This window comes from Harpegnathos saltator, unplaced genomic scaffold, assembly GCF_003227715.2.
Source record: "Harpegnathos saltator strain DR-91 unplaced genomic scaffold, Hsal_v8.6 scaffold283, whole genome shotgun sequence".
Classification (NCBI taxonomy): domain Eukaryota; kingdom Metazoa; phylum Arthropoda; class Insecta; order Hymenoptera; family Formicidae; genus Harpegnathos; species Harpegnathos saltator.
This window is the reverse complement of record NW_020230076.1, coordinates 1010001-1032607: the sequence shown is the minus strand read 5'-3', so window position 1 is coordinate 1032607 and position 22607 is coordinate 1010001. Positions and strand designations below refer to the sequence as shown.

The 22607-nt window shown below is 50.9% G+C and overlaps 1 protein-coding gene across 7 annotated transcripts in view; it reads left to right on the top strand.

Annotated features, from left to right (window-relative positions):
- The window catches only part of heph (polypyrimidine tract-binding protein 1 heph), a 420294-nt gene that overhangs the window by 10569 nt on the left and 387118 nt on the right, over positions 1-22607 (top strand). For all 7 annotated transcript variants that reach the window (XM_025299498.1, XM_025299500.1, XM_025299501.1 and 4 more), the window contains exon 3: positions 19829-19853. In XM_025299498.1, the coding sequence (XP_025155283.1) occupies positions 19829-19853 (25 nt within the window). The remainder of the gene's footprint in view (positions 1-19828; positions 19854-22607) is intronic.

Below are 22607 nucleotides of genomic sequence, written 5' to 3'. Positions count from 1 at the left end.
CGATATTTTTAAGAAAATATCGATTATGCAAAAACGATTTTTTTGATAATTGATTCAATCGAAGACGATGCTTTTTTTGACGAAGCCCATCCCTAGTTGTCACCCTACTAAAAAATTGTCCTGTCCTCGGTCGATTTTAGAGATAGCTCTGACGCGTTTAAAACCACAAGAATGTCGTTTGAAACAAGACGGAGATCAACCTGACGAAGCCACCCCTTCGTAGGGATGCTCACCACCGCGGGTGTAAAGCAGTCACTCGCGAAACAGCTCGGTAAACAAGAGTACGAGAGAGCGCGAAAGCGATTGAAAAACTCGGTCTCGCGAATATAGCCGCGTGCTACCAGCTGGAATCGATCCCGCTTCCGGCAACGAGATGCGTCCGCTTGCGATCGATCGCGCTCGCGATCTCGAGTCGAACTCTGCGTCGTTCTCTCGAGAGCCAATTAGACTCGCGTCCTCGGTGCGAGTTGGTGCACAGCAGGTGCACACGGAAACCAAATCCGAGGAGCGTAAGGCGCATTATCCTCGATTGCAACGCACCTGCGAAGAGGAGGCGACTGCGGCGGTGGCGGCGGCAGAAGAGCTGTTGCCGCGGGCCGCCATCTCAATCGATGGTCACCTGCGCTCACGGGGCGCAAAATTCGAGATATCGATTCCGTCGCGCCGTTCGCGTCGCAGACTCGGCCGTTTCCAGAGCGCTTCCTAATTATTCCGCAATTCCTGCAGTCGCGAGCCGTAGGCGGAGAGGGCTTCTAGTTTTCGGCGTTATTATGTTATTGGAATCGAATAGTCCGGCAGGACGAAATCGGATTTGCGCGCGGGGTCGGTCGATCGGTCAGTTGGTCGGTCGCTCGGGCGCCGCTTCGGCGTCGTTCAACGGCGTAGGATTCACCTATGCGAAGCTGGCCCCTCGTTATCAAAATTTGCAAAGAATGATGAGAGTTCTAGTTACCCCCCGAAGAGTTCTAGAGTTCTCAATCGGTTTTAGAAATAGTTCTGGCGTTTTAAGCAGTCAAAAAGGCAATTGAAAAGAGGGGGGGCCAACTTCACAAAACCGTTCACTTTAGCGAGCTAGAATTCTTTCATTTCCGCTCGAATCGATTCAAGTCGCGAGGAAAATCGATAGAACTCTTCGGGGGGGCCACCAGAACTCCAAAGAAACTGATCGATTTTCGAAAAAAATTTGCAAGTCCAATTAGGAAAAATTTTTTTTTCGAAAATCGGTCAGTTTCTTTGGAGTTCTGGTGGCCCCCCCGAAGAGTTCTATCGATTTTCCTTATGACTTGAATCGATTCGAGCGGAAATGAAAGAGTTCTAGCTCGCTAAAGTGGACGGTTTTGTGAGGTTGGCTCTCCCCTTTTTTCAATTGCCCTTTTGACTGCTTAAAACGCCAGAACTATTTCTAAAACCGATTGAGAACTTAGAACTTTTCGGGGGGCAACTAGAGCTGTCATCATTTTTTTTCAAATTTTGATAACGAGGGGCCAGCTTCACATAGGTGTAGGATTCTCTAATTTCGTTCTAAGAACCCGGGAATTGCACGCACACTCACTCGCTCGTTCGCGCGCGCGCGCGCGTGCAGCTGCTAATGCCGGCTTCTCGGGTTTACCAGGATTTAGCGGCAGTATTACGTGGTCCTGATGGCCGTGAAATCGGAGCCGACGCCGAAGAGGCGCGCGCGCGTGTGTATGTGTGTACGTGCGTGTAAGTGAGGGTGTGCGAAGAGGTGCCGACGAGAGCGCGACGTTCGTTTCATCAGTCACACGACTCCCGCGAGCTTTGCGGCGTCGTATTATTTTATTTTTGCGCGCGCACCAACGAGTGTATTACCCACGCTCGAAGTAACGCGCTCGAAGTCTCCGGCGAAAGAGAAGCATTGTACGAGGGCGAGGATGTTGAAGATTTTAGCACGTGTTAAATAACTCGGAACGGGAGAAACGTCGCGCCTTTCGGAGATGCTTGCCGCCTGCTCGGTCGACTCAGATGATTATAATAATGATATCGCCAAGTCGCGCCCTAACGATTCGCGGGAATTTACGAGACTCGCTCGCTCGAAATCGCCCCGAAAATTTAATGTTGCCGCATGGAAGCAACCCACGGTACCTACCCACTTACCTGCCCGCCTACCTACCGACGCGTTCCCCCGAGTTTTGCTTCAAGTATCCGTAATGGAGAGATAGTGCGCGATACCTGGAACACCCTCTCGTGCACCTTTCTCACCCCTCCGGTCGAGTGGGCTGCGCCACTGTGTGTTGCCCGGGCGCATACCCTTCGACCGGAAACCCTCCGTCGGGATTAACGGCTGGGAATGGACAGTTGGGCCGCGAACGAAAAGCCCGCGGGGATGGCGAAGGTCCGCTCTCTGCTACACATACAGAGAGAGGGAGAGAGAGAGAGAGAGAGAGGGGAGGGAGGGAGGGAGAGAGAGAGAGGGTAAGAGAGAGCCCTCTCGATAGCAGCGCGACCTCTCACCGTTCGTTCGTTTCAATTTCGATCACGCGATCGCCCACGACCGTACACGACTGAGCGAGAGCGGCGAAATGAGAGAAGAGGAGCAGGGAAACGGGAGAGACGAGAAGGAGAGGGACTCTCGTTCGCGCAAGATTAACTCCGCACCCGTCGAAAAGTCAGTCGTACGTAGCGGCGAAGTAATACACGGTGAGCGAGTCCTTTTTTTTCTCTCCCACGAATCGATCGATCGGTCTCCTCGCGTGCACCCTCTCCGTCGTCATCGTAGTCTCCTCTTCCTCCTCCTCTTTCCCGCCCCGGAATAATGAAACACCGTTGTTGCGCGCGAATGGAAATGATACGAGGCTCGGACTCGGCCGTGGAGTGAACGGGCATCGCCACCGTAAATTGGATATTCGATAGCATTTCGAGTAACGGCGCCGTGATTTTGGCGACGAGCGAGCGCGAGTGTGCTTCGTTGTTGCTCTCTCTCTAGCTCTCTAGCTGGCTGGAAAAACGGCACCGGAGACGCGGGGTTAAAACGGCCGTCTCCTGCTCGCGGAATCTCGCCGGTATTTTCCATACTTTCCGCCTTTCTTTCCTCCGTGAAAGGACGGACATTTCTATGCCCGCGTGTCGTAAACGATGTATTTTGTTGGGTAACGACTCGATCTCCGATCCGACGGCGAACACGCGCGTCGACGGCGCATTCGCTATTATTTTCACGGCGAATGAAAAATCGGGGGCAAAAGAAATAATTTTTTTTCCTTCCGCCTCTATTTGTATCACGCTTATTGCCGTATCAAACGTAACGATATACGCCGCCGCGGACAAAGGAGATATTTAAAAGATAGAACGATGCGCATGTGTAATATTTTTAATTTAACATCATCGATTCGCGAGTGAAACGATAATCCCCTCTTTGGGATCAATTTTTAAAAGCCATTTCTCGCAAAATGGTCGTGTCATGAGCAGACCGGCCGCCATAAAACCATTAACTATAAAGCAAAGTTAATATCACCGCCCAATTAATTTTCATCCAAAGCAAATGTGACCCATTTCAATATTTGCATTACGCGGCAGTGGTTCGTGCAGTTAATATAGCGTTTTCGTAGTTTGTTCTATTGCAATATAAACGCGTGCGTTTGTGTCGAATCATCATATAATATCAGCTTGATATCCTCCCAAGTTTGCAGTTACGCGCAATTTCATCGTCCTGTCACGCGGACGGCAAAGGGTTGATTTCGGGTTGAATCACGCTTATCGCGGCTCGCGCGGGCGCTCCCGAATAAATCCGAACTTCATTTTAGATAACGGCCAAGGCACGGAGATTCTCCGTGCGTTTCACGGCCTGCTGATATTGCTGGATTCTCCATTAAAAAATAGCGTAGCTCGCGCGACGATCCGACTCGTGCGTCAGATATCTCGGCTGGTTATCTGTTGATGCGAGCAATCTCACGGTCGATTAACTGCAAATTAACCGATTTCACTTTCATATTTGTTCTGCCTGCGTTGTACAGAATGAGAAAGAGAGAGCGGGAGAGTGCGAGCGAGAGAGAGAGGGGGGGGGGATGGGAAGGAGAGAGATAACCTCTCCTCCCGTCTAGATCGTTTTAATTTAATCTCCTTATCCGTATCTTCTCCGCGCCTTCGTCGTCAATGCGGAGAATCGCGTTCGCGTTATGGTTGCGTTAATTAGAAAGACCGAGCTTGTAAGCTCGGTAATTGATAGCGGCGGTGATATACGCGATGAGCCGAGGCTAATCATCAGCGTGCGCGCAAATGGGAAACAATTGAAACGCGGATAAACGCGACAATATCGCGACGCGACGCGACGGCGGTGCGGTGTTGTAAAATATTTAAATCTCTCTTTGGTATATCGAATGCATTTCGATACGCCGTGCGCGTGAAAAAAAAAAAAGAGAGAAACGAGAGTGACTATAAATCACACGATGCCAGCCGCTTTCCGCTTTGTAAAACTGCACCGGTACTCGTTTTTGAGTACTCGCGTCATTTGCTGTAAATCGAGCCTCTCTCGTAGAGCCCGAGTTGAAACGGAGTTCTTTTGCCGATAATGGTGTGCAGCGAAAACAATGTTGAGTATTAAATATTACCGTCGAGATGGAGCGGTCGGCGCGTCGTGTTTTGCGATCGGTGCACTTTATCGGGATAAATCTCGACGGACCGTAACGCGCGGACTGACCGCCGAACGCGGATTACGCGAGCGATGATTCTCTCGCTGAAATAGCGGCGAATCGCGCAACCGACGAGGGAGAAAGAGGAAGCAAGACAGTCTGGATTATTTATTTGTATCCTGGAATGTAGAGCACCAACATGTGAAAGTAGCAATGCCAGAAACGGCATACAGTTGCGCACAAGAGAGAAAATAAGAGAACAAACAAGTGAGCTGCCGGCAATAGAAGAGTAGATGGAATAATAATCACTGATCATAAATAATGAGTGTTACAAAATAGTGCAAAATGTTGAGGTTCGCATGTTGAGTGCGGCGGGTTAATGAAAAACGTCGACGAGGAGAGCAGTTTACGAGTTTCGGCTAACTGCGCCCGCTCGGGCGTAACGCAATGTGCAGCAACGTAATTATACGCCGTACTGCCGCCGATCTCGATGTCGCCTACGCCCGACAACGGCCGTATTTAAAAACAAGAAGCGATGAGTATGCAAACGAGTGAGAGAGAGAGAGAGAGAGAGAGAGAGGTGGGGGCAGGGGTGAGAGGCGGCTTTGTCAGACACCGCCGCTCCTTGGCTTCTCTCCATGTCCGCGCGCGAACAGGGAGAACCAACCACCCCGTAGACAAAGTATCGACTTTGTCGCACGAACCTCTCCGGTGAGATGCACAGCTGCGTGTACACGTGGGTGCAGGATGCATCGCTGGACCGAGGCGAGGCGGGGTAAACGATTAAAATGCTAATTCCTGTGCCCTCGGAAGGGCACGATTTTCCGTCGATTCGACGTCTTCGATGCGGGACTTGGAAATCACAGCAGATGTCTTCATAATCGCGTTTTCTGTTCTGTATGTCTCTGTACTGTAAATCTCTTTGCGAGTTTCTCGATATAACGTATCCATGATAGGGAAAGGCGAACGATATGAAAGCCTGACGTGGCTCGTCTAATTCGCTCGATAAATTTCATCCGTTATGACGGACGCGCAAAATTTCAAACGACAAGTCGCACGCGAGCGCGAGACGTATCGGGTGTCATCCTCCAGGAAGCATTTTCCTCACGTCTCGGGAGTCATCAGTTCACAGGTCTCCCTCCTCGCCATTGTCCTCGCATTTCCATCCCCTCGGCCGGCCTCGGCGCGGCGCGCTCGAGCATGAGGTCGTCAAATGTAACGGTACAGCCGAAAAACAACTTATCTTGATGACGTTTGCTACTTCCAAGGCGGAATCCAATATTCCCGGCGGCTTTGTCGCGGCGGTCGAGCTGAAAAATTCATAAGACCAAGCGGCGTCGAGCGTTGTCGCCTGACTTTCGTCAGCGTCTCTCCCGCGATCCGCGCGCCAGCGCCCGCGCGCGCGCGCGCGGCAGCCTCGGCATTGTGCGCGGAACAATGCGCGGCCCGGCGATTATGTGCCGCTTTGTGTCCGATAGATTCTTACGCTCTTACATATTTCATGTCGAACTTCGCGTTTCCCCGCGTTGCGCCATTAAAAGTTTCCGCGACTGCCAAGCGGTTCGCGCTCCGCGTCGGGTTATATATTCTTCCTCGGATTCGCTTCGCATCGCTGGACTTAATCGCCGCCGTGCTCGCGAGTTCTCGAGATTTTCCTTGCTCTCTCTCTCTCTCTCTCTCCCCCTCTCTCCCCCTCTCTCCCTCTCCGCCCGCTGTCTGTCTTCTCCCTTCGCCTCTATCTCCTAGTCTTACACGGAAAATCGTTACGGAAGCCGGCGGCCCGGCAAACTTCGATAATTACGCCGCGGATTATTGTATACTCGGCCTCCCTTTTTCCGTTTTCCGGCCGTGAGCGACGCGCGCTCGTAATTACCGATCTCGGTCGCCGAAGTCGCCCGTCCTCTCCGTCGCGCGCAACGCGAGATCACTTGCTTGCCTCTGCTTGCAAGCTCGCGAAACGCGCGGCGGGACTCCGCGAGAGACACGTTTCTATCGTCGCGAGACACGACGTCGGGTAATGCGCCGTGTATTGCGATTAATAAATCAGAGCAGCTATATAACAAGGCACCGCGCTCTCGAGAGTGTACGATGCGTAAAGTAGGTAATACGTTGGAGGAGGTACGCGCGCAAGGTTTAGGAGACTCGCGAACCCACTCTGATGTAAGATTCAGGGCGTACAATGTCGCGAAGCACTTGTAAGTTCGGCTCTTTCACCGAGAGCTTTTCTATAAAACGTCCGCCTTTTTGTAGAAACCGCCGCCCGGGCTTTTTTTATCGAGATCAGCCGAATTTTCGCGGGACTCTCGGCGGTGGGTTCGCGTCGGGAGGCTGCTTTGCAACGACAAATTTTGCAACGAGAAAAGCAGCGTATCGCTTTTCACGTCAACTTGCGGAACATTTTTTTCTAGCGCGGGAACGTCCGGCCCGGCCGCCGTTATAAACAAGAATTTTAAACAGACACGAGGCGCGGTGAAACGCGCGCTGGGCATCGTGTATGTGTGTGTCTGTGCGTGTGTGTGTGTGTGTGTGTGTGTTTTGAAAGCCGTTTTAAGCCCCTTGGAGATATCCGCGTGCAAATACTCGTTCGATCGCGACCGTAAATTCGAGCCGGCCCGCTCGGAACGGGCGGTGGTCGGGGGATTAACGGCGGTATAACGAATAATAATCGTCCTCGCGCTATTGGAAGTTGTACGCGCCGCGCGTTAAAAGTCGCGGCCTAAGCTTCGATTAATAACGCGCCGCTAAACCGCGGAAAAACATTTCGACCACGATTTTTGTTCGAAAATCCTAGCACGAGCGGTTCTCCAAAGGAAGAGGAGGGAGGGGAAAGCTCCCCTCAGCTCTCATCAGCGTGATATTCAACGAAACATATTGGCACGAAAGCGAGCGTTATCTCACGGTTCTCTTGAATCCTACAATTGGTCTGCGCGTCGATCGCGCAACAATTAATCTGTTATCCACGCGCGCGCGCACTTTTTGCAATTATAATTCGGCGATACGCGTAATTTTATTCTGTAACGTTTGCTCTTTGTGCGGAACGGCGAGCAAAAGTTCCGAATGCAATTATTCGTTGGACGCACCTTGTTGAAAATTTTTCCGCCGCGAGCCGCGGGCGTATTATGGGCCTCTGGCCCATCGACGCTCCTCCGCGTTCATATTTCCGCAATTTAAATGTCGAATGGAACGATAACATTGTTTTATAATAATTTGTTGGAATTAAGAATAACGGGACAAAGTGCCGCCGCGGGCATCGCCGCGCACGCAACGACGGCGGTAAATGAAATTGTTTGAGAGACGTCTTTCCCTCTCTCGTCTTCCCTCTCCTTCTCTCTCTCTCTCTCTCTCTCTCTCTCTCTCTCCCTCCCTCCCGTTCTCCTTTGTTTCTGCGGCTAAGGTGCGCAAAAGAGCGCGATTGATACGCGAATGAAAGAAAGGAAACAATCGACGAGGAAAACGTTCTCTCGGCCGTCATGTCGTCCGCCAATTAAAAGCACTCGAGCGGCTTTCGAGCCTTTTCGCGAGTTCGCGTGAATCCTCTCGGGTTCGAGCTCTGCGAAAGTGTTCGTGGTATTAATAAGTGCCGGCCGTCCGTTCCGTCGTTGAATCCTCGAGTCGGCGATATTAATTATCGGGATGCGAGATGAAGCAACGATTTTCGGAGGCAAGGAGCCAGTCGCGCTTCTTTCCGTTGCTCCGAGTTGCGCAATTGCGCGCGGCGGCTAAGAGCGGATGAAATATTCAGCAGCAATTCGGTAATGCCGTTCTGTTGCCGTCTGAATTTTTCCCGAGTTTTCCCTGCGTTCGCGTAATATCGCGATTACCCGCTACCGGTAAGCATGCGCGTATCGATGTCTGCTCAGTCGCGATCAGTTCGCCTCGGCATCGTGCCATCGAACGTGTATTCGCGTATGAATTATGAATTCGCTGTGGCCGACAGGACATCATCCCGTTTTCCCATCGTCGGCCGAAGGATGATCTCCCTTTCGCCCCGCAATTACGCGTTTAATATGCCTGAAAAGGAAACTCTGTTTGTCTGTCAATCCGAGAGTAGCCGAGCGAGCGCCGGCTTTATTCCGTTTCTTTAGTTAATTCCGACCGCGGCTCCGCTTTTTCGCGGTGAACAATATATTGTCCGCTCTTGACCCCCTCATCGTCCTAATTAGTCGCCGTATAATAAGGCCGAACGCAAACGCGCGGGGAGCGGTTGTGTGTGGGATAACGTAGGTGTGTCGCGCGGGAACGGCCGGCTTTGATATTTAATCACGTTTAACGCAAGCACACCGACTCGCTTTTAATTCTGTTTTGTTTCGCGGGAAGCTAAATTTTCCGGCTCTCTCTCTCTCTCGCAGGAATCACCCGCAAAGGATCACAGGGTTACCGTATTGCTACAGATTCATCGCGTTAATCTCATCCTCCCTCTCCCCCCCCCTCCCATTCTCTGTTCCTTCGTCCGTTCTTCTGACTCTCGGTTTGTTCGGTCCGCATTACGTTCGATATTCCTCTCGGCTCGTGTCTGTCCGGCTGCTTGGAAGATCGAGGGGAAAACGCAGTCGAATGTGTAACGCGTATTCGCGCTCTGCGATATGCCAAATATGTCGAAAGTTAGATCTCATTGACGAAACAGCGGGCAGATGCCAAGGGTCGCTTCTTCTCCCGTCGGAAAGTCCGATCGCGCGCGCTTTAATGCCCGACATTGAACACACGCTGGTCGATTAAACGTTCAATTAAATTCCCGTTACGGGGCGGAATCCAGTTAAAATTAACACAGCAAACGAGCACTCCCTTTCTCTCTTTGTTTTTCATCTACTTATATCTTCGCGGGGCTCGAAGTTGCGCAGGAAGCCTCGGTTGAATTTCTAATCTCGTTTCTCCCTCGATTCGACGACTCTCTCTCTCTCTCTCTCTCTCTCTCTCTCTCTCTCTCTCTCCGCGGCGAATAAAACTGTTGTCGCTATTTTTAGCGGTGCATTTCGTTCTGTTCCGTTGCGCTTTTCGCGTAGAAAGCACGACATTAATGCATTCAGTAGGCAATCTAAAGTTTTAATTAACACGAGCGCGCAGTTTAAAAAGCACGCTGGGTCGCATATGCGCGCGCGTTGAAATTAACTAAACTCCGCGTGTTTTCCCGCGGTAACTAGGTAATTAAGTTCGGCGAAAAGAATTAAATGCGTTCCGCGCGATACGCCTTGGCGCCGTAGACCGGCGCCACCGACAACGTCTGGAAGTCATAAAATATCGAAGCGGCAAACACCTTTCTTCTCACTTCCCACGAACTCCCGTAACTATCGCATTCGAGTTCCGCGTTCCGTAAACAAATTCCTCCTTATTACCCAAGGGTGATACATCATCGCGTGTGCGTGTGTGCGTATCTCGCGAGAATCGCGCTTCATTTCCTCCTTTTGCCTGCCTCTTCAATCTTTTTCGAGATGCGCGAGAAATCGAGGCGATGCTCGCGGCCAGGACGGGTTCGTTCGCCCGTTCGCCCGTTCGACGCGTTCGGTAAATTGATTCGCAAATTTTCGCAACCCCTTTCCCAAATATCACCTCGCTTTTCGCTCGCTCCTTTATTATTGCGCTTCACGCATCTACGCTTTCGCTCCTCCCTGTTTTGTTTTCTTTCCATCCCGGCCGAAAGGAGCGTACTCAATGCCTTCCTCGGCAGAGAATTACAGAGCGAGGCTAAAGTCGAGCTGACGTACCGGCGTGGGGTTAGTTAGAGGGTTAATGAGGGACCCTCGACGTGTTCGGGGATTTCGGGGGTAAGTTTCGACCGAAGTTTGGGGCGCTATAATAATAATTGTATATACACTTGACAATCCTGTCAACGCTGTGGCGTATTCTCTCTCCATCTCTCTCTCTCTCTCTCTCTCTCTCTCTCTCTCTCTCTCTCTCTCTCTCTCTCTTTCTCATGCTGTATTCCGCGGCGAGCATGAGCTATCATCGCGCGTGTCCGTCCGTGCGCGCTCTCTCGCTTTCGTCAATCCGGGTCCTAATGGGTCCGTAAACATTTGCGCGCGAGGATCAAACAGAATACCTCACCGGTGGCGTCATTCTGTGCGTACCGCGTTACCATCGAACTCGCTGTCTCTAATTGCACTGGCGACCGCGTGAAATTCGCACGACGTCCGCCGCTCTTGGCGCGAACACGAGGTATTCTCTCGATACTCGTCCGCTCGTCCTGGTGAGAGCCCGGAGTCTTTTAGCGCCCGACCGCGCCGCCGCGGCTGCGTTTGTACGACCGACACGCTAATCGCGCCAAGATACAGGGAGGAAATAGGATGTTCGTCGTCGCCGAGGGTTCAGCCTTCAAGATCCCGGCGATTACTCCGGTCCGGGTTTTTGAAATTAGCTCCGCCACCTCGGCGCGCGGGGTAATCCTCCATTTATTCCCTGCTCGTTCGGACCACCTCCTCTTTACCTCGCCCTTCGACCACCATCCACCCCTTGCGGCAACCCCCTTTTTCATCCCACCGGCCAGCTGTAATACTTTTTAATAATGAAAATCCCGTCTGGACGCCGGCACTGCTGCCGCCGCCGCCGCCGCGGCTCTGTAAAGACGAGAAGGTGGAACACGAAGAAGAGAGAGCGAGAGAGAGAGAGAGAGAGAGAGACAGAGAGGGAGAGAGAGGGAGAGAAGGAGAGGCAGAGCTGCTGGGCACCTGCTCGGGCACGAGCGGGAACTTTTTAATGAGCGAAAATGTAGCCGATATACGGCCAACGGCTCTCGGGAAATGGGATGAGCGGCTCGTAAAAAACACCATCGAGCTCTACCCCTCCGCCGTCCGAAAAAGGGGGAAAAAAGGAGAAAAAGTTAATATCGAACTTCGGTCTATCGCTCTCCCCGACGAGGTGAAATTCTAGCGGGCTGGTGGTATTAAACTTTTAACCCGATGGATGTGCGCGCGCCCGCCGCGGAGGGGTGGCGCGCGGCTTTGCCGATTTTTATCGGCTTCCATCCGGTAAATAAAGTCCGCGCTCTTGCGCGCCCTGTCCGAGTTACCCTCCTATTTCTGCGTCGATTTTCACGGCTAGCTTGCGATATCGCACGGGACGGATGTCTCTCCTCGATCGTCATCGTCTACCGCGCGCACGTCGCCAACTTGTGGCTTCGCCCCGACGCGATTCACCGAGCGTTTCCTTCGCCATAGTGAGAAGGTTAACGCGTAGCCAAAACTTCGACTCTTCGAGTGCGATCTCTGAGAACTCGATGGAACAATGCGAACGTAACGATGAGCGCGAACTGTATCGCGCAGTTTACGGTAGTATCGCTACCGGTGCAGTGCCGATATTTTGTCGGATGCGGCGGCCGCGCACGCTGTCGTTTATAATTTTATGAAATAATGGCTCGTGATATCACAAGGTTCGTTTTGTTATACAACAACGTGTTTTCAACGAATCGCCGCGCCGCGCCGGCTGGTCGCTGTCGAAATTGCGGGCCCTGAAACGCGAGCGGAAGTTACAACGTGCGTTATTTGGTGCTCTTTAGTAATCAATTTGCCCGAACACATATGCGTACAACGAGCTGGCAGATGAAACCAGAATTTGCTGTTTAAATAATCAATATTTGTCAATAACAATACGGAATATATTTGCCGATCGATATTTGGGCGATGGGCGTATCGCGTTTCGTCTCTCTGCCGAAACGCTAAGATTTACATTGACGAGCTCGGCAAATTTGCTTCTCGCAGGCAGCGAGACGTCATTGGCGATTTCGCACTTTTCTACACTAGGAAAAATGTATTGTTGCGTGAACCAAGATTTTGTTGTAACAACAAAATATTTTGCTTAAAATATGCTCAACAAAACTGTTTAGTTCCTGTAAACAAATATCTTGTTTGATTACGGTTTGTTCGTATAACGTAATACTTTTGTTATAGCAACCAAAAAGCTTCAACTATATGAATTTTGTTAAAAATACTATAATTTTTTCTTAATATATAACATCTAAATTTTAGTGCACAGAAAGACAAAATAATATCCATTGGGCATTATTTTAGTTTATGTAAAATGATATTTCGTTATTATATTGTATACAATACAATTTTTATGGATAAAATAACTAAAATGCTTAATTTTTATATATGAAGTCTAAGAAGAAAATCATTTGGTCCAGAGAACAAAACAGAAAAATATATTTAGTTGGGACAACGAAATATTTTGTTATATAAAACAAGATATTTGGTTGCTATTAAAAAATGTCTCAACTGAACAGTTTTATTAGAGATACTACATTTTTTTCCTAGTGTATTTTTTCCACGGCGAGGCGGTCCCCCGTCGTTCCCGGCGCAGGATTGAAATCACGTCCATCTTCGCGAATGATATTGAATAATATCCATTTTCCGGGGGGGAGCGTATAAAATGAATACGCAAAGATTATGTTTGGTAACGTAATGTAAAGTTTGTTAAGCGGAACGCGCGATGTGCGCTGCGTGATTCATATTTTCACTCTTCGCATTTACATAGCAGCGCGCAATTATATTAACGCGCGGAACTACAAGTTCATTTAATAAACCGGGCAAACGTGAGGCTTCTCTCTCTCTCTCTCTCTATGTGTGTGTCCCCCTCCCTCTCCCTCTTTTTCATTTTTTTTATCGCGCGGCTATGTTAAATTAAATATAGGAACCTGAGCGAGGTCCTATGCTGCGCGTTCGTTCCTTTCGTAATTTCCTCGTACAGTGAAATTTTTGCTAATTGTCGCGAGGTCTTATTTCGCCTTCTGTATTATCATGTCGATTGAACGTTTATCAAACGTCTGTTTGTGGTCGAACTGTCGAACAGTAAGTACCAATACCACGTAAAAATCATGTTGAAGGGGAAATTTTACGAGAAAGACAGAGAAGGCATAACGATCGTTTACACAAATTATCAAAATATTGCCGCACAAGTTCACGTTGCAGATCGAAAACACACGTCAGCTATTCTCATATTGATCTCAATCCATCTCATGTCGTCGTCTCTTTCGCCCACCAAACGCTTATCAAACGCGTCATGCGACCAAAGGTCGGAAGGTAAGTCACACACGACGCGAAGATCACTTCCAACGAGAGAGAGAGAGAGAGAGAGAGAGAGAGAGAGAGAGAGAGAGAGAGAGTGCGATAATCCGTACGGATTAAAAAGCCGCTCGTGCAAGTGCACGTTGCAGAATACGATGGCCGGAAATGATCATCACCTATCCCGCGTCATTCCCGCTTGGCGTTCTCGCTCCGCGTTTTTCCGTCCCGACGCAGTATTCCCATCGCGTACTTGGCGTCCGCGTCGCTTCTTGCGCGGATCCACGCGCCAGCGGGGGTAGATACCTTCCGGGCCACTTATCTAAAACTATGCCAATCAAGTCGGGAAACCGGGATCGATTATCGCGCGCTGGCGAGCGGAGAGCTTCTTCCGAAGGGTTTTTCCATTAATCCTCTCGCGGCTTGCCGACAACGCGCGGTGCGAGCGGCGCGCGCGCGTCGTCGGCGTTGCACGACCGCCGCCTCATTTGCATCGTCGACGGAAAAGTTTCTCGTTCGACTCATTAGCGTCGTAAATGTTCGGCGTGGCCGTGTCCGGGCCGCGGGGCTTCGCGAGCCGCGGACGAGCGCGGCGGCCGCCGCTCGCCGGCGTTAATACACTTCGCAACTCGGAAGTCGACAAATCGAATTCCGTGTTTCGATCAAAGTTGTTCGCCTCGCTCGGCCGTCTTTCTCTCGTTCGCACTCGCTTTCGCAGATCTGTGAAATCGCGGCCTCTCCGCACCGCTGCCGCGACCCGCGGCGCTTCCCCGTGCAACGACGCCGGTGTATGTAAACTTTGTCGCATTATTACGTTCATGTCTGTTTATATATACATATATACATACGCGTCTCTCGCAGCGATAGGTTTTTTTCATTACAGAAATAATAACGACAGCCAGAAGCGAAATGCGACACGTATTCCATGGCGCTACGCGTCGCTGCATTAATAATTCCGCATTGGATTTTTACGGCGAGTGTTTTTCCATCTCGCTCTCTCTCTCTTTCTCTCTCTCTCGTGCCCTCTCGCTCGCCGCTCGTTTCGCCCCGCGTGAAATTGAAATCATCTCGCCGGTGCGTTTATTGCCGAATGGCGGGGAAAAAAGGGTTTGTTCCAATCAACGTGCATCGCCGGCACGGTTAACCGAAATATCAATCGTTATACGTCGCGCGGCCGATCCGATACGTCGGTTCCATTAAATGAAAACGAAGTGCAAAACGTGGTTTCGGGTCTTGGCCCGAATTACGCCGGATCCCTGCCGGAGAATAAAATATTCAGGATATATGAGACTTGCCGGTTCGCCGACTTCCCGCCGCGCGCGCGCGCGCGCGTGTGTGTGTGTGTGTGTGTGTGTGCGAGATGGATATTTTGCGATGGGAGATCTCTCTTTCTCCCGTTTCTCACGTTTCAACCGAATGTTTCTCTCACTGACCGCACATACATATATATATATATATATGTATATATTTCCTTTTGTTCGACCCACCGATTTCCACCCCATTACGAACTTAAACTGGACGGACGAGAGGTGAAAAGTCGCTGCGAAGATTTTAGCTGTCGGATCGGCGCGGTATATTAAATTCCCGTATGACCGAAATACCTGCGCCTCGGAATTAAGATTAATAATCGCGGCGATCTTGCGTTTTACCCGACGGCGAGATAACACCCGGGGCATCGGATGCAACTTTTCGCGGCTTCTGCGCAAAAGAGAAGAAAAAAAAGGAATACGCTGTCGAGCAACGAAGGCAGGGTTAAAGGCGCGAGTGCCGCGCTCGCCTGTCAGCTCGCTTTTTCGCACTGCGACTGTCCATCCATTTGCGCGCGCGCGCGCGAGTCCACTTAATTAACGGACAATTTCAGCTTGCACGGGCTGAAACGATTAGGGTGTCCGACGGTTTACGGTGACGTAAACTAAAGCGACTCTCTCTCGCACTATAAATGCGCCATCGATTACGGAAGATTAATGCTCGATGATGCAGACGGGGCGGAGTGTTTGCCGTCGCTCTGCGACGGGAAAGGGAGATCACGCGAAATGTCATCATAAGTGCAGTTTGTGTACGTGCATGTATGCATTAGCCGCTTGGCGAAGCATGTAAGCAACCCTGTCAGCTTGGAGGCGCGTAATAACCAAGTAATTGAACTGTCCGAGATATTGGCAACAATAGTTTGGTCCCCGGGACTCCCTTCATACAGCCCTGTCCCTCTGTCCCTCTCCGCTGCTTCGTCGCTTTGTCTCTGTCCCCGTGTCCCTATCTATCGACAGTCGCTCACGATGCTCCGTCCATCTTGTAACTTTGACGTTCGCAGCTTAAATGGAAATTTCACGCGTCACGCTTTAGCGGCGTCTCTCCTCCCCGTCCTCCCTCACTTTTGCCCGTACGATGACGATGCGTTGTTCTCGTCGTAAAATCACGCCCTATCCTCTCTCTCTCTCTCTCTCTCTCTCTCTGCCTCTCTGTCTCTTAAGTCTGTTAATCGAAGCCGACGCCGCGAATCGCGGATTCAATTTAGAGATTCCGAGGTCGGTGGCGTTGTGTCGTGTATCTCGGTCGCGGTTTACACACTCGCGTGTCCACGTGGATACAATCACCGACGACGCAGGTCTCTCCTCGGAATATCGGCCAGCGGAGAGCGAGATCGAGCCGTCGCGCTCGGGGGGATCAGACCGCCGTGTCTTACGAGCCGCTTCCTGCGCGTCGCGCAGTCCAATCGTAGTCCTAGGAGCTTTCTCGTCGGCCGAGCATCCGGCCGGAAGAGAGCTATCGGCTTGGGCAATTAGACAGCTCCGCGCTTACCATTCGATCAATCCCTAATTACATTTACCTGTAGCTGCTGCTGCATCATTCTGCCTCGCTCATCCATTCGCCTCCCGCGCCGTTCGCGCGCGCGCGCGCACACATGACGGCAAGGATTACACACACACACACACACACACACACACACACATATCGACAAACATCCGGTCGACGAGAGAACGTCATACAGACGGGGCATCCTCGAGTGCCAATTTCAATGTGGTGCGTGTTTCGACGCACTCGCGCACCGAGTGGCTGCGAGTTCGAGGCAAAACACGTCCTACACGTCAGCACGTGCGACCATCTTCCACCGTCGGTCGCATAATAGCCTTAACATTTTGCGCGACTGGGTCATTAGGATATTTCTACGATTGCCCGCGAAATCGATTCATCGCTTATTGATTTTCCAAAGTATAGAGCGGACCCTGTGAGAGCGGTACAAATCGACACGGAGTCCCCTCCCGTGAAAATGTCGGGACGTCTTCGACGCGTCCGGGAAGTAACCGAAGACAGATCGCCGGCGAAGTGGCGATCGCGCCGAGAGACGCGTCGACGAGGCGTCACGTGGGGCCGTTAAACGCGCGGACGTTCAACGCGAAAGTAACGTCGCGCGATAAATTGCAAGCCCCATTCGAGCGACGTTACACGCTTTACGCTTCCGTAAGCGAATTGTCGCGCGCACGCGCGTCATCGCGCCGCCGCCGCTTGTTGACATTGTTTAACACCATTGATTAACGGTGTAATTAATGCAATAACGTAGACCGTGCGTTAGTACTCGATTCCGGCTGCGTGGGCGCGTGCGAGGCCCGTAGAACGTCGACGATGATAATACCGTGCAGTAAGGGACCGGCGCAATCAGTGCGCAGTCCTTCACGCGAGATGTTTGCTCGTAGCCGTAGCACGTGTACAATCGAACTAAATAGCGTGGGCTCGCGCCAAACTCGTGTCCCATTTGAGCTTATTTGTAATTATGGAGAATTCGTGGACACTTCATCGGGCGCTATCGGCAAATTCGGATCTACGTCGTATTAGCGACCGGGTCGCGAGACAAACGACAACGTAACGCCGGCGGCCGCTCGTCGAGCGCATTTGTTATTCGTTGTTGAACGTATTCGTATTAGCGCGTCGTTCCCGGCGATGCTACGGCGATTCCGGCAATAGCCGGAAATAGTAGTTTAGAAGGATTCGGATTTTCGCGCCCCTGTCCATTTTCAAGCGCCGAATTTTTTCAAGCAAACAGGAGCAAAAAACCGTGTCTAGGAAATTGTTGCCCGGTCGACGGGGGGTTATTAGCACCGTCGGTCGTTGGTACTGATTAAACGATACTCCAAGTAACACGCGCTAATCACCACCGCGGCTTTCCATCATTCTCGCTCGCTCGCTTTCGAAACTCCTCGGCTGACCTCGCGGCGATTTCCCGAGGAAGACGGGCACAAGAAGAGGTCCGGGGGCTACCTCGACAGTCTACGAGGTGGTTTCATTCACCGGACAGATCGATTTACCCGCGAAAGGCGATCTTGCGCAATTCTTTCCCCCGGAGAGCCGCTCTCTATTTCTCTTTTTCGCCGGTCACGTGCGGCGCGTAACGAAAACTCACTCGGGTGTCACGCCACGCACATACTAATTGGCTCGGTGAATTAATTTGAAGCGCGCGATGCTCCGCTGTAGGACGCGCTAATTTCCACGAGTCCCTCCGGCGCTCGAGTTCTCCGCACCTCTCCGCAATTTCCGGCAAAAATGCGGCGGAGGAGCGGCCTCGTGCCGTCCGTTACGACGGGATAAACTAAACTGTACGACGCGAGTTTAGAGCCGCGGTTTACGCGTCGTTCGCGTCCTAAGACGAAATTCCGCTTAGCTCTCTCTCTCGGCACAGCGCGCTCTCCGCTCCACGCCTCGAGCTCCAACCCTCGCGCGAGCGCGCGTTATCGTCGGCCGGCAGGCAGCAATTCGCGAAGGGTTGATAATCAGCGCAGACACGCTGACTAATTAGAATATTCGTCGCCCATGCGATACGAGCGAGCAACAAGGTGTGCCAGCGGGCGAACGAGAGTGAGTGAGTGAGTGAGTGAGCAGGCGGGAGTTAAATCGGTGAGCGAGTCGCAACGCGCGCTCGCTGATGGTGCGCCCCGAAGAAGAATCGACTGGATTAGATCGCGAGGCGAAGAAGTTGCTCGAACTTGGACGGTGGCTTATGTAAATTGGCGCTCAAGGGGAGCCGGAAAAGTTGGCCGGACGGGCCGCTCGTGGACCGAATCAGGGTGCCGAAGCGAGAGCGGCGGCCGCTTCCCTCCTGGTCGAAGTAGCTTCGAATTAGAATGAATTTTCGTGTCGCGCAGAACGCCGCTGAGTTTACGTCGGTCTCCCCTCCTTCCCTTCCTCCCCCTCCCCTCCCCCATCCCCGTACGTACGTTTCGTTTTGCGTCGCGTGCGCGGGATTATTTTCATCGTTGGATTTTCGCTGCTGCATGCGTGCGTCCCCCTCTGTGCATGTGTGTGCGTGTGCGTGAATGTGTGTCATTGGGGTTTGTGTTGTGTTGCGTCCGCAGAAACGCAGCGACGTTGAAGGGAAATTGCAGCGCGTAGAAGCACTCCCGTGTTCCTTTGAATGCGACACACACGCTTGTCTTGGCGCGCGCGCGCGCGCGCGGAGAATGCAACGCGCTTGTTGCTTAGGTTGTTTTCAGTTCCATAAATCTCGACTTTTTTCAGACCAATGGTTGCAGCCGGCGTTATCGGAGACGGAAGGAGCCACCTCTAAGACTCGGTAGTTTTAGATAGATGTGTGTCGGTTTTAGTTCACCAGTTGTAAATAGAAATTGAATAAACGATTGCTGGGACACGTATACGATCTCGTTTTCGTTTCTTTCGTCAAACCTCTCACGAGTTGAGCGCGGTTGCGCGCGTTAACGAGTCTTTTTAGCCGCGCGATACTTGCAAGAGAGTTCTCGCACTTCTCGAGCGGCACATGAGTTTCGCTAACGAGTCATTTCTGCCGGTGACGCGGGCTATTTGGACCTTCGTCATTTTGTTCCAGACGATATTCAGTAGTTTGACGAAATTTATTTTCTGCCGAAACATTTAGCCAATTCCACTTTGTCCACTTTATCCATGTGTGTGTGTGTGTGTGTGTGTGTGTGTGTGTGTGTGTGTGTGTGTGTTGGTATTTTTTTTCTTTTTTGTTTATTTTTATCATTCATTTTTTTTGCTCTTTGTTTCTCATGCGTCTATCTTTACATTATTATTAATATGAAATTGTACAGAGTGAACTTAGAATCCCGTCTCTCACCCACTATGCCTGTTCTCTCTATGCTGTAACTATCTATCTATCTATCTCTGTCTATCTGTCTATTTATCTATCTATCTATCTATCTATCTATCTATCTATCTATCTACCTACTTATCTATCGTATTTGTGCATACACTCTTTCTAACTTTTCTCTTTTCTGTTTTACTTTACAGAGATACTCTTCACAGCGGGCAGAAGGTACGAGCTCTCCCGTATACGCCATTTTTTTAGTTTTCTCTCTCCTTTTATTTTACTTCTATTTCTCGTAGAAATTCTCTTTATCTATCACGCCCTTCTTCTTCTCGTTCTTATCGCATCTCTACGACTGTCTCTGTCTCTCTTCCCTGTCACTTCTCGGTAGAATTAGTAGATCCTTGCGAGACAAAGAATTTGAGATTGTAGTTAAGAAATTTGTAGGAATAAGACAGACTGTGTGTGAGATCAACGCGCAATCGATCTTTACGTTATCCTTGACGAGGGAAGAATCGATCATATGTGCTATAAAAATATTGAAAGTCATTTTTCTTTATCGAGACGGTTTCGAGTAAAATCCCGTCCTACTTGAATTTTATTGCCCATCTGGCTAAAGCGTTTGTTTTTTTTTTCTTTTTCGCAAATGTGAGAAATAAGTTCTTTTTTTCTTTCTTTTTTTTTATCGAAATTGAATATCGCACGATTGTTACGACGAAGTCATGTGGCATGTTGTCTTGACTTCGTTCCCCTCCACGTATAAGGATCGATCCCATCGATGTGATGTCTGTACCAACAGTCCTCCTCCCATTAGTGACTTCTGCAATCTACACGTAAGTACACACTTTTCGTTTGTCTAATGCTTTACAATTAATTACGTTTTGTTGATAGAACGACAGTTATTCTGTAACATCGCACGAAGTTGATTCGCTTAATTTCAGTTGCGAAAACGCTTCGGTTGTTCTTTCTTCTTTTTTTTTTTTTTCAATAACATACGAGAGGAATCCCCTTCGAATCTATTCCGAGAGGGATGTTAGCCCGTAAGATATCGTCCGTGCGAGACGGAACTTCATCTTTGGGTCCCTCCGCGCGCGAATGTCATTCCGGAGTTAATAAAGGCAATTTATCAATCAGTTCGATGGATCGACGGCAAATGGGATTTCGCGCACTTCCGCGTTATTTATCGTCGGTCCCGGAGATCTACGACGTAGGAATACGGTGAGGAGAGAGACGCGCGAGTCGCGAGACAGATTTTCAGACGATCAATTTTCAGGTCTGCAAATTCGACATCGGCCAAGTAATCACACGTGTGATATTACTCATCGCTTCTGAAATATTTCTACTCCGTCTGTATTTAACTGTATATAATATATATATCGAGGTGAGTGCAAAAGTTTCCCGATGAATTTCCCGATAGAAAGGTGGAGTCATTCTATTCAGAACGCTTCGCTCGTTTCACCGAGCAAAAATTCGCCATTACGTGTCCCGTATTTATGAACGCTGTGTATGAATTTCGGCCACTCGCGGCGCCTTCGGGAAGCCCACAGAAACTTTTGCACTCGTCCACTACTCTTGTCAGTCTGTTTAATTTTTTCGTCGCAACGAACCCCGACGAAATTACCATTTTCAACTCCACCGCGCGCGCCGGACCGGTCTGTCCGCGAGCATTTGTAGCTCTTCTTCTGGTTATTCAAGTAAGTTGACGCTGCTGAATAGCGAACGCGATACCGAAGTTTCCACCCTAAACGCGAACCGCATTGATACCCGACCATGTCGGATTCCTGTGCGACATGCGAGTTTCGAATGTGATCCATTCTGGGCCCTTTGTCCATCGAATCCCGGCTTCTTTGTCCTCCGCCCACTACGTTCACCCTGGCACGTAACCTCTCGACGTTAACAGCGGGATGACGTCTCTCCGGCACGGACTCTCGATCGTTTTCAGCGCCGCACGGCGCACGGCTGCAGTCGGCGGGTCGATATTCCCAATTTATCGTGTCATCGTGCCCGACGTGTTTAAGCGAAACCATCCCGATAAGACGTATCTCCCACACTGCTCGCGCAATAATACAGTCTCGGTGCGCCGAGAGAGAGAGAGAGAGAAAGAGAGTGAGAGTGAGTTGACGACCTTGTATAATTACGCAGATATATAGATTACAAGCCGCGGCAGCGCTCGCGCGCGCGCGCGCGCGCGCGGAAATTCCAAACAGCCGGGAGGATTTGCGCGAGATAATACGAGCGTCCGGATTTAACGGGGCAACCGGCGGGTTATTTAAAGTTTCCGCGCAGCGTTAAAACGTGCCGTCTGTGCAATTTTCCCATTCTCGTATGTGAATATCGCGGTCTAACGAGCTCCAAGCCGTTTTAACGTTTTATCCGCGACCGCTACTACCGCCGGACGCCGCTGCCGCTGCCGCCGCCGTCGTAGTGGCGGCGGATCGGATGGATCCGGCCGGAAGCCGCGACGCGTTCAGGTTTCACGGAGAGAGCTCGCTCGTCCGCCCGCCCGCCCGCTCGCTCGCTCGCTCGCTAATCGCTAATCGCGTCGGTACACCTCGGTCAAAGCGCCGAAAGCGCTTAACGTACGCGTAGGCAAATACGACTCAAAGGCCCGGCCGAGGTACGTAGTAGGCGACCGTAAGTCGGGAGATACTATCCCGTATAATTCGGGGCTTCCTAGGCACGGCTAATGAATAACATAACAAACGGAATAGCGCGCGGCACGTGCAAACAATATCGAGCGGGCCGAGGATTAGCCGTGGCCGCGGTAATTGCCGCCCCCGCCGTTCGTCTCTATCTCTCCTTACTACAATAGCGCGGAATATCGTGTCGGGGCCTTATAACGCGGATTAATAGCGCACGCGTGAGAGCGCGCGGCCGCGCCTAATTGCGGCCGCTTTCGTTCCACGTGCGCAGTGGCCGTTGTCTCGATATCTCTCGCGATGCGCCTCTGCCGTTTCTCGCTTCTCGATAACTGCGTCTCTC